Source organism: Podarcis melisellensis (genome assembly GCF_964234715.1).
Source record: "Podarcis melisellensis genome assembly, chromosome: 2".
Classification (NCBI taxonomy): domain Eukaryota; kingdom Metazoa; phylum Chordata; class Lepidosauria; order Squamata; family Lacertidae; genus Podarcis; species Podarcis melisellensis.
The window spans coordinates 61,477,692-61,490,512 of NC_138529.1; the positions used below are offsets into that span (position 1 = coordinate 61,477,692).

The 12,821-nt window shown below is 42.3% G+C and overlaps 1 protein-coding gene and 1 long non-coding RNA gene across 2 annotated transcripts in view; both read right to left on the reverse strand.

The window, feature by feature from the left end:
• Positions 1-6,878, reverse strand: part of CD74 (CD74 molecule) — a 28,776-nt gene extending 21,898 nt beyond the window's left edge. Inside the window, exon 1 of the mRNA XM_081897052.1 lies at positions 6,638-6,878. Coding sequence (XP_081753178.1) covers positions 6,638-6,702 — 65 coding nt within the window. The 5' untranslated portion in view covers positions 6,703-6,878. The remainder of the gene's footprint in view (positions 1-6,637) is intronic.
• Positions 1-12,821, reverse strand: part of LOC309361859 — a 157,143-nt gene that overhangs the window by 21,898 nt on the left and 122,424 nt on the right. The gene's annotated exons all lie outside the window — the stretch shown is intronic.

Genomic DNA, 12,821 nt, shown 5'->3' on the forward strand with positions numbered 1-12,821 from the left:
ATGTCCAGGTTGAGAGCTTATTTTCTTAGAACAGGTTTGGATTCACCTGTATGCAAATTACCAAGGCACGGAATATCTCTGGCTTGTAACACAAACAGAATGCTTTGACTTGGTTAACGAAGGGCTAAATTAGGTGAAATGGGTTTATTAAAAGTTTTTTTAATAAACAACAACCATAGAAAAGGAGGTAAAATGGAGTTGGGCCATGGTAATAAGAGTTACACACACACAATTTTCCTGATCAAAAGTATCCACTTCCAAAGCTTACATTTGCACTACATGGCAGTACATATGTGTGCCTTTATATTTTCTTACATGGGTCAAATTGTAGCTGGGAGGGGGGATCTAAAATGTGGGGATAGTACAGAAGGAGGAAACTGATAAACCTTCGCTCTTGCCACCTCTCCTTCCTCCCACATAGCTTCTTTAAACTTCTTTTTTTAGTGTGGGAAATCTGATCCTGGATCTCTTGCCATCTTTGGTCCTAAGGTATGATTCTGAAGACTTGAGGTTACTCAGCAGCTTATCAGAGATTCCTCAAGTGAGACACTTAGTGAATGTGTTATGTACTGAGTTGAATAGGATCCAAAATGCAGCAGTCTGATTGGTCCTAGAACAATGCAGCAGTATGATTGGTTGGCAGGAAGCACCCAATCATGCTCCAGATAGAAGTGAATCCACAACCTGATTGGCTTACTGTAGAATTCCGGAATTAGCCAATCATGTGCAGCCCATTGTGTAAATAATGTATATAAAGCAGATACTTTGAGGGGACTTTCATTCATTCCTCCTCACCACTATGAGCTGAATAAAGAGCATGAAATCACTTTGCGACTCTGAGTATATTTGAGAATGGTAGACAAGCTTCCTTACAGGCAGCTTAACCATCACTACTAATGGTCTTCTAAACTGCATAACAGCAAGTGATCATTGGCCATGTTGGCTAGGCATAATGAGAGTTGCAGCACCACTGGAGGGCACCACACTGGCTATGCTGTCAGTTAAGCCTCTGAGGAGTCACATGGTTCCCCACAACACAGTCTGGAAATCAGTTATCCAGTTAACTTTTTAAATAGAAGAGTTCTACACAATTTAAGATTAATTCCTGAGTGCAAGATAGAGACACGATGCACTGAACATCTGCTTATCAGGAATTTCCCCTTGGTACCACGAGGACCACAATTCCCTTTTACAGTTCCTTTTCCCCAAGCTACTCATACAGTATTTAACAGCCCTTCACCCTGATGGAAAACACCGTGAGGGAAATTCCCAAGCTGTAGCCAGTCATTATCTGTTCGGCTTGCCACCTCACTTGTTGCTAGGCAGACAGAACGTGAAAAGGAAGAAATGTTTGGGGATCTAATGCCATAGGCAAGCTGTATGATTGCAATAATTATACAAGTGTGTGTGTGTGTGTGTGTGTGTGTGTATTAGAATCATAGAACTGTTGAGTACCCCAAGGTACAACCCCCCCCCTGCAGGAATATTCTCTCTTTCTCTCTACTCCTGCATCAGAATACATATGTTTTCACTTGTATCACATAATCCGTGCCTTTTTTCTGGGGGGGACACAGGAGTATGCAAACGTTCTGTGGATCTTTGTACTTTTGTCCATTTATTGTATTTATTTTTCCTGATTTGAACTATAAAATGGTTGTTTTCTTGAGTCAAAATGAGAATACCCCTAAACATTTTTAAAGGGAAAAAAGCACTGAGCATAATTCTGATTAGCCATTACAACAGTGTGGCTCAGAGAAACCTCCCCGCACCCACATTCAAATAATACATGGACTAGCCCATGGATACATGGATATGCCAAGTGGCCACAGATCTCCTTGTGTGCGTATGAAGGGATTCTGCATGCATACCAGTACAGGCATGTAGATCTCTTGTGCATTGGCAGTGGAGCAGGGGGTTCCCTGAGCCAATCCGGCCCACCCCTTACACGGAGGAGCTCAATGCAAGTAAGTCAGGAGGCACACTGAAGCTGCTATGAGCCTTATTGATTTTAATTTTTTAAGTATGATTTTACTAATGGGGTAAGTAGCAGTTTGGGTGGGGTGGGGGAAGTTCACTGGGGAAATAGTGAAAGGGGAAAGGGATAATTATTTTCCATACACTATGGTTCCATATTGGATGTCTCTCTCTCGATGTCCCCTTTCCCCTCCCCACAGCTACATTTTAAAGAGATGGAGATACATTTAGGCATGTCTGTTGTAATGTGAAGTTTGACCTTCAGTTACATCAATAATTCTCCCTGTATTTATTAGGGCTGTCACCAGATTAAAGATACCTTGACAGTTGATCAATCATAGGCGTTTTATTCAGTCGAGTAAATTCGCATTAATCTGCACATGAATAAAGCAACTTTAACCCACACAACAAAGTGTTCTCCCTTTCAAATGATGCATGCATGTGTTATGTGCGGCAGATACCACCTGAGAAATACTCATTTCTGTGATTAAAAGGAGAATGATGCCCTTTTTTAAAAAAAGAAAAAGGTTTATTTGCTTTAAAATAAAACACAAATGCAGGTAATTCCATCTGAATTCTCATATAACCATAAACACAAACACAGTTAAATATAAATCAATCATTTGCAACATTTCAGATATCTAACATTTTGAAAATATGTTCTAGTGCCAAGAATCAACAAATGTTTAGTAGTTCTAAATATGTTTGTTATGCTTCTCTTTTACCTTCTTTTATATAACGAGCAAGCTTTGCAATAATGACATATTAATCTCTTCTAAACTACTGCCTGTCACACACATTGTTTTGTGACTACTTTTATTAAAAACAATTAACTTTTAGAAAGAGTACTCAATCACTCACAGCAGCTTATTATTCTATCAGAAGAATTATAATTCTACTAAACATTGAAGTCCTACTATTTATGTCCCCTGTCATGTACATTCAAGACTTAAAAACCTTAGCTAAATTCATCCGCTTTAAATGTTCTGGATCTGATTCAGAGAGGAATGTAATGCTTGTTGCTTTAAAAAAAATCCATCACCAGTACAGTTTAGCTCCATGTAAATCATCCTGTAGGACAAAAAGGTTGCTACTGTATAATGTTTAAGTATGGATATTAACTTTCTGAACACCCTTCTCCCTAGTAACAAGTGACATCATCATATCTCTATTATTTGACTGGCTTTGGCCGTTCGGTAATTCCCCAAAATGGTCACTGTTGTTAAAAAATCATTATTCACCAAATAAAAATGAAAAGACAAGAAACCTGAGGACATGACATGCATTTCTTAGCGTGCCTCCATTTTGTAGGTGTGGTGCAGGGATTAGAGAGGTTGACTTGCATGTGAAAACCCAGTTTCAAATCAAGCTTACTAGGTGCTTTTTTCCAGCTCTTTAACCCAGACAACTTTATGGGGCTGTTATGATGCTAAAATGTTGTATTTTAGAATTTATTGAGGGAAACAAGTAACACAGTAACTGCATGTGTAGGAAAAGGGAAAGCAGTTGCATTCCATTTCCTCCTCCCTCAAAAGTAAAGTTGTTTTTCGGGGCAGGGGGGAAAAGGTGGGGGGGTAGGAACAGATCCCCACACCAAAAACTACTTAGTGGTGGCTAAGAAAACCAGGATTTTGTTTTTTGTTTTAATAGAAGAGATGTTTGGATTGGCTGTTTAATACAGTGGTACCTCGGGTTACATACGCTTCAGGTTACAGACTCCGCTAACCCAGAAATAGTACCTTGGGTTAAGAACCTTGCTTCAGGATGAGAACAGAAATTGTGCTCTGGCGGCATGGCGGCAGCAGGAGGCCCCATTAGCCAAAGTGGTGCTTCAGGTTAAGAACATTTTCAGGTTAAGAACGGATCTCCGGAACGAATTAAGTAATAAACCCGAGGTACCACTGTATTAGCAATGGGACTGAATATTATGCTAAACAGAAATTCTTATTCCTATTTGCAGAATACATGGTGCTTACAAAAATCTAAATTGAATCATGAAATACAGTGCAAGGGGGGGGCTGTTTTATATTAATACTCTCAATAATCAATATTATTTTAGAAACAGTTCCCAATTCTTTACAGCACCTGCTTAATCTACCAGAAGGTACAGTGTGACGCAGCAGCAGCAAACAAACAAACAAACAAACAAACAAACAAATAAACCCTAAAGGCTGCATCAACAGAAGTGAAGAGTCATCGTCACGGGAAGTCATAGTCCAGCTCTATTCTGCCTTGGTCAGACCACACCAGGAATATTGTGTCCAGTTCTGTGCGCCACAACTTAAGATGGATATCGCACAGTGCTATTTTTCTAAAAAAAAGAGGTGGTGGAACTCACCATGAACGCCTCCCTTATTCTCTTACAACAGCAATGATGCCCACCTGAGAGGTGCCAGAACTCAAAAAAAGCCCTGGATATTGACAAGCTGGAACATGAGGAGGGTGACCAAGATAATAAAGGGTCTGGAAACCAAGCCTTATGAGGAATGGTTGAAGGGGTTGAGTATGTTTAGCCTGGTAAAAAAGTGGCGATTGAGAGGAGATAACCTTCTTCAAATATCTAAAGGGCTGTCATATGGAAGATTGAGCAAGCTTGTTTTCTCCTGCTCTGGAGGCTGGGACCCAAACCAATGGCTTCAAGTTACAAGAAAGAAGATTTTGACTAAACACCAGGAAGAACTTTCTAGCAGTAAGAGCTGCTTGATAGTGGAAAGGACTCCCTTGGGACATGGGGGGCAGGCTTTATGGTGTGTGGGGGGGGAAGAACCTCAGTGAAGTATTTTGTATTGATTTACTTGATTTAGGGTGGCAGCTGCCCCTCCCTGCCCCCTCTTGGCTACGCCCATGCCCTGGGAGACTGTGGACTCTCCTTCCTTGGAGATTTTTAAGCAGCGGTTGGATGCATAGCTGTCAACCTTCCTCTTTTCTTGCGAGGAAACCTATTTGGAATAAGGGAATTTCCCTTAAAAAAGGGAAAACGTTGACAGCTATGATTGAATGACCAGCTATCAGGCATTATTTAGTTGAGATTCCTGCATTACAGGGGTTGGTACCTTGGGGTACCTTTCAGCTGTACAATTCTATGATTTTGTGATTCTATAATTCTATGAAACAGTGAAGTTCTAATAGTTATACTCTGTCATCTAAATTCAAGTCTAGACAGCCCAAGCGGAAGTTACTCGCTTTAAATGTGATCTGATTCATAAGCAGAATATAATGCTTGTTGCTTTAAAAATAAAAATCCATCTCCAGTATAGTTTAGCTCCATATAACTCAACATACGGGACAAAAAGTCTGCTATAATGTTAAAGTATGGGTATTAATTTTCTGAACACCTTTCTCCCTAGCAACAACTGACATCTCCATGTCTCTATTATCTGATTGGCTTTGGCTGTTTGGTTTGGCAGGAACTGCCTATTGCCAGAGTCGCAGCAGTGTAATTCCCCGAAATGGTCACTGTTGTTAAGAAATCATTATTCGCCATGTATTAATAAAAAGACAAGAAACATGAAAGCATGCCATACAAAATGGAGGCACACTAAGAAAAGTAAGTGTGGTGCAAGGGCTAGAGAGGTTAGTTTGCGTATAGAAATCCAGGCTCAAATCCTTACTAAACAATCAAGCTCACACTCTGGTTTTTTTTACTTTCCATTTCCTCCTCCCTCAAAAGTAAAATAGCCTTTCCCGCAGGATAAAAAGGTAAGAAAGAAAGAACACATCCTCTCCCCTCAAATGTTTAGGGGTGGCTGGTAAATACAAAAGTTCCAAAGAATTGTTATAAAACATAGGGCTGAGACTATATAAAACACACCAATCGCCCCTTATTTGGAGAGGTGCAGGCAAGACTAAAAGTTAAAGAGCATCAATTGCACCAAACTTTTCCTTTCAGTTATGAAAAACAGCCCAAGTATGAGACAACACTGTGGCAGAACTAACTGTAGCAAAGGTCTGCAATTCAGCATGAGGAGAAATATAAAGTAGCTTTGTTCGAATCTCGCTGGTTTGCAAACAAGCAGGAGTCATTTCTGCAACGCAATCCTATTCCCAAGTCTCACTGTGTACAAAGGGGCTTACTCCCAGGTAAATGCATACAGGTTTGCAGCTTCAGTTAATTCCACCACCACCCAACTTAGGCTACCAAATATTTTTCTGTTTTAGCCTTTCATTTTAGAGGGATTGAAAGCTGAGTGCTATACCCTACCCTAACTTTCTGCCCTCATAGTTGGGACCTGCTGGCAGTTACACAGAAAGTACACGCAGTTACACTACCTCTTGGCCTGATACAACATCATGAGCAACACAAGGTGCCACCCTACCACCATCAAAAAGAAAATAAAAGGAAAAAAGATGCAAAATGTCCAAGACCAGTCCAGTTATTTGGGTACCTGAGATAGAAAATCCTGCAAATACCTTCCCACCTCCCCAGCGATAAAAATATAATACACATTAAATGCCTTTCAATATGATGCCCTTTCATGATATCTAAAACCTACTGATTGAGGCAGCTGCCGCACTTTGCCTAATGGTGGGGCTGGCACTGCCAGGCTGCCTTTCTAGGGGGCAGACAGTTTACAGTGGGAAACCTTGATGCTTATTTACCCTATACAAATTATTAAAAGTGCAAGGTAGTGGGGGGAAAGAACACACATGCAATCCTATGTACCTTTCTGGCACTGGAGCAGAGCCAGTGTATGTATTGGGGAGAAGGTTGTTCCTGTCATCTTCCATGGTGCTGCCTCTCTTGATGTTCTTCTTGGTGGCTGCAAGTTAAGATGTTCTACCTGGGACCAGCAAGGGCTCTATAAAGGCTGTTGCACTCCTCAGAAGCTTCTAGAAGCACAGAAATGGGAAGTGAAAGTTCCAGGACCTAAAGAATTGGAAAAACCCTTCAAGTCCTTCCTCCACCCCCACCAGTACCAACACACAGGTCGTAAGCAAATTATCCCAGCTTTAACTTTTTAAAAAATCTCATTGGCTACTCAGATGACATCACCGGTTGTCAGGCAGAGTTCTGTAGCTTTTCGTGCTACTGCATAGACTGTGCATTTTGAGAACACTGTTTCGTAGCTCATTGCTCTCTCATGGCACGGTTTATTCAAATAAAGTAACTTTTTGTTCTTTAGAGAGAGATTTTGCTTCAGATTGGGCTTTGGAGGGGAGATTTGGAAAGTGTATGTGGTGAATCTTTAACATATTGTTGCATATTTATGAGGCAATGCGCCACAATATAGCAAGTTGTGATGAACAATACTGTTTTGATGTGGGGGTGTGAAACCTAGATTAAAATCTTCCCTGAAACAGTGAGACGCAAGGAGTGAAGATCATATACTACCAACCTTTTATTAACTCATTTGCAACCAAACTAGAACAAAACCACCACCTAAATTTAAAACACCACAGCCGAGAACTCCCAGTTCCAACATTCAATAGCAGGACCTGTGTCATCACCCCACGAGAAACAGAGAACAAATGAAAGTCCCGAGTTTTTGTTCTCTCAAAGGTGGAAAGAGTGAGCAGGCTTCGGACATGTACCAGCCAGTCCCAATGTAAATGTCAAGTTTAGACTAAAGAAAAAGGACTGCAGAGATTGGGTATTTTTGTGTTAACCATCTTCCTAGACAGTGATGCCATATATTGAATTCAGTATAACCAAATAACAAAATAACAGTATAACCAAATAATAAAGGGTCCAGAGGGGTAACCAGGTCAGCCTGTTGCAACAAATTCCTTTGGCACATTACACTTTAATGCAATAGGGCCAGCTTTGTCAAATGTATTACCGTAAGTGTTGTTCTCAGTCAGCATATCCCAACAAAGAAAAATGGGGCAGTATTGTAAAGTTGGGCCAGCACTGCAAGAGAGATGCAATGTCCAATGCTAACAAGGCCTGTTGAAAACATGTTAAGATCCCAACCATTTTCCTTTTCCCCAAGTGATACCAGCACTAGGGAGTACAGACCCTCCAAGTGTCCCTATTTTCTAGGGACATCCTGATTTAGAGAAGCTTTCCCGGTTTCTGATTTGATCCCGGAATGTCCCACTTTTACTTAGGTTATCTTTATTTTCATCACATAAATGTTGGAGGTTATGGAGTTATTCAGCCCCCGATCCGTTTGAAGGCAATCCTGTATAGGGAAGTTTTTTTAAACGTTTAATGTTCTATTATGTTTTTATGTACGTTGGAAGCTGCCCAGAGTGGCTGGGGCAACCCAGTAAGATGTGTGGGGTATAAATAGTAAAATTATCATTATGGAATGGGATGTCCCTGTTTTCATCAGAGAAATGTTGGAGGCTATGGGAGTAAGTGCCATGAACTGGCAGGAGTTCAGGGAGGAAGAAGAGGATCCTGGCCAGGATTGCGGCTGGGACTGAGTGACACGGGGGGGGGTGTAAGCTGGGGGTGGGAAAGGAGAGGTTGGTGTAGAAAGTAAGATAAAGGTAAAGGGACCCTTGACCATTAGGTCCAGTCATGACCGACTCTGGGGTTGCGGTGCTCATCTCGCTTTACTGGCTGAGGGAGCCGGCGTACAGCTTCCGGGTCATGTGGCCAGCATGACTAAGCCACTTCTGGCGAACCAGAGCAGCGCACAGAAACGCTGTTTACCTTCCCGCTGTAGCGGTACCTATTTATCTACTTGTACTTTGACATGCTTTTGAACTGCTAGGTTGGCAGGAGCTAGGACCGAGCAATGGGAGCTCACCCCGTCAAGGGGATTTGATGTATGTACCTCTCCCCATTTTCTGTTCATGGACGATACAAATGAATTCTGCAAGCAACAAAACATGTCAACCCTGCCTGCAGCATAAAAAGGTTCCAGGATCACCCCATCGTGGGGATTCGAACCGCTGACCTTCTGATCGGCAAGTCCTAGGCTCTGTGGTTTAACCCACAGCGCCACCCGCGTCCTTGGTGTAGAAAGTACTCATGGGGTAAAAGAAGATGACAAGGGGACGGGGCCCAGTGCACAGGAAGTCAAACCCTTGCCAGAGCCAGAGGAGCCCCTGCCCCCATGAACATGTTGGGTCCTGAGGTGGAATGAACAGTGGGCAGGGCACTCCAGGAAGCAGAGGCAGGCCGGGGCCTAAAGAGGCAGGCCAGTTCACTAGCTGGCCAGGTGGGGAAGGAGGCTTGTGATTCTGCAACTGGAGCAAGCTGAGAGCAGGTGAGGATGAAGCCCAGATGCTACAACCAGCAGGCACATTATAATAAGACAGCAGAGCTTAGGTGCCATGTCTGCTCAACTGCCGTGATGGACCTTGTCTTGTGCTCTCCTGGACCACCACAGGTTTCTACTTTGGGCTTTGATTGACCCTGAACTTTGTTTCCTGACAGTCAGCCTTTGACTTTGGATCTCAGACTGTGGACTTTGCAGATGCTGATTGACCCTTGCATTTTGGACTGAATCGGCCAGGGGATCAGGACACTTGCTCAGCTAGAACCTTTCACTGGATTGTGTTTACATTGGACAGTCACTGCACTGAAATGGGGCTTGCGTCTCCCTTGCGGTGCTGGGCCCTAACATATGTCAACCAGATGCGCTCCAGATGCTTTGGACTCCATCTCCCATCAGCCTCAGCCAGGTGCGATTGGTGAAGTCTATTTCAAAACATCTTGTGGGTACTATGCTCGTTACCAGTGTTAACTGATTTATTACAGGACCTTTGTAGACTGGAGTCCACATTAGCAGATAAATCCTCTGCATTTGGCTAGTGTCTTTAACTAGCAGGTTTGAAAGTATGTTGGCGTCTAGGGGATCATATTGAAGATTTCCAGATACTGAAGGGTAAAACTTCAGTGCCTGCGTATCAGCTTGCATCATCACATGACCAGCAAAAGCCAAATAATGCAAAATAAGCAAAGATATGCTTGATTTGTACAACAGATGTAGCTCAGACATTTGAGCTTCTCTTGGTACAGAACTGATTTTGTAAACAAATCCCCAAATACTTTCATCTCTAAAATAACACACTACTTGTTGCGTGGCTGCTTCTTCTTGCATCCTGTAACTCTTCTTGCATCTTGCAACTCTCTCATCCGTAACATAGATATTAGGTCACAAGCACTCTAGACAAGAATATTTGTAGAGCAGTGTTACATGTAGTTTTAATGAAACTGGGTGAGTAGGAAGAGTGGGAGAGGGCGAGTCAACCTTCCACCTACAATACCTTTGGTATTCATCTCCTGCCTCCTCCACCCCCCAGCTTATGAAACTAGATGTGCAAACATTGTGGTGTGAACACACCCCACAATGGCACACACGCCTATATTCAGAAGTGAAGTGGCATCACCACTGTCATGGGGGATTGATTGATTGATTGATTGAATGCTTGCTTTCCCTGGTTTGGTCCCCAAGTAGGAAATGGGAGAAACCATTGTCTGAAGCCCCAGAGAGCCACTGCCAGTCTGTGTGGACAGTAAGAACATAAGAGCCTGCTGGATGCGGCCAATGGCCCATCTAGTCCAGCATCCTGTTCTCACAGTGGCCAATGAGATGCCTGTGGGAAACCAGCAAGCAGGATTCAAGCACATGAATCCTTCAAGATCAAAAGGAAACAGGAGTTCTGCCCTGTAACAATCCTATGCTGAATGTGTACAAAAATATACATTCTTTTTATTTCTCTTATCTAGCTACTTCTGGTGGAAATTTTAGTACCTCACCTCTTTTTAAAAATGACCTATTTGCTTAGGAAGCATTGGAACACAACTGCTAAACAAGCTACTGCTCTCTCATAACAAAGGCATAACAAAGGCAGAAGTACAGTTTGAGCCTTTTGTGAAGCATTTTCTACCTAGCAACTCTAAACATCAGGAAGTAGCCAATTTCTGATTGGCTAGAATACTGGTTATCATTTCCCCATTTCTATTTCTTAGGTTTCCACATAAAACCACAAAAGAAAATGAGGAAGAAAGTCTTTATTTCCAAGTTCCTTTTCCATGAAATGATGCACAAAAAGAGATCATGAAAATGGAAGACATTTCAAGAATGAGTTAGCAGTCATTATTCCAGGGACCAGATGAATAAGGGCTGGTAGGCAGAATGCGGATTTTGGGTTTCATGAAAAAGCTTATTTTGTTGGCATCTGTCTGTCTCAAGAGACAATGTTGTGTGCTTCAGGGGACGAAGTCAAACTGCTGCATTAGCAGCACCCAAATTACTTTTCTGGGCTGCAAGCCTGAGCAGTGTGTGTGAGGTTGTGGGCTGCCCAGACCACCCTCTTGACCTCGCTGAGAGCGGTGCAATACATCTGACACCAGCTTGGCTGCAGTTGTCAGGTGGCGGCGTACAATGTGCCTTCCAACCACCTTAGGGGCTCCACTCCATACTTATGTAGGGTTTACTCCAGGCTTCCTCAACCATGGTCCTCCATGTTTTGAGACTACAGTTCCCATCATTCCCGACCACTGGTCCTGCGAGCTAGGGATCATGGAAGTTGTAGGCCAAAAACATCTGAAGGGGTGAGGTTGAGGAAGCCTGGTTTACTCCTTAGCCTTTTCTTCTCCCAATGATGTCCCACAAAGCAGTGGAGCAGTTTATTTATTACTGCATTATTAATACCAAGGAGATAAGCATTGCTTCAAGCATCAAAATAACTTGACTGCCCTTAGGTACAGGGCAGAAGCTCAATTTGGAGAAAGCAGTGTCATTTGCTGTACTGCCTCAGGCAGTGAAATGTTTTGGGCTTGCTCCGAGAATATACTTTTGCCCCTTGCATATTCTCATCAGCCTAAATACAGAAGTAGACCTCAGCTACATTCACGGTCCTGTGACATTTTATCTATTGTTTCTCCCAAGTCAGGAAGAAACTAGCCTGCCACCAAAACCGTGCTGCGGAACCAAAACCTGTTTTGAAGAAAATGCTTAAAGCACTCAGAACTGTACAGCCCATAATATAAAAAGGGAAATAACCCAAGGCCAAGGTACAGTATAAGACGGCAATAGCTTTTACAGGCCTTTTGGTTATATTGTTGCTACAACTTGGACAGTCTGTATTAAGAAAAGGTCCGGCATTCATTTGGCATGATGGAACCAGAGACTGATGAACCAGGCATGGCCTGACTTAAGTAGTAATGTATTATTTATACCCTGTCCATCTGGCTGGCTTTTCCCAGGCACTCTGGGCAGCTCCCAACAGAATATTAAAAACACGCTAAAACATCAAACATTAACAACTTCCCTAAGTAACACTGCAACAATTTTTAAAGATTATTTTCTAAGTTCTTGCTCTGAAAGCCTCCATCTTCAGACACCATGGGGTAGTAACTGAAATATGCCCTATTCTACTGTGGCTCCTGGCCTGTGGAGCACCAATCCTAACTTTCAGTGTAAAGTTAAAACTTATTTGCCTGGGATTTTAATTAACAGTTTAATTTTAGAACCATGATTTATTTTTTAAAAAACAAAACCCTGCTGCTTTCTCGTTTCATGATGCCCGTTTATATTAATGCAATTAGTTTCTGAACAGTTTTGTGCCTGTTTTAGTGGAAGCTGCCTTGTGAATTTTTAGCAAAATTAAGAGACAGGATATAAATAAGTGCAGTGTTAATGAAAGTGAGCTATGACAAAGTCCTTATTTTTGCTGGTGCTCATTCCAGCACTATTTAAACCAACCCCGTGGAGAATTTGCACAGGTAAACACTTCTCACACAATTGCTTCTCCCTAGTTCTTGACAAAAAGACAAATTCTGCAATGCTATCCACTTACATGGGAGTAAATTTCATTGAAAGTAGCAAGTTACTTCTGAGAAAACAAGCTTGGGATTTCTGTGCAGCAATAATGCAATGTAAATGAAAATTCTCAATGCAGATCCACAGCTCTACCATGGTAAATCTGTATTGACGATCTGC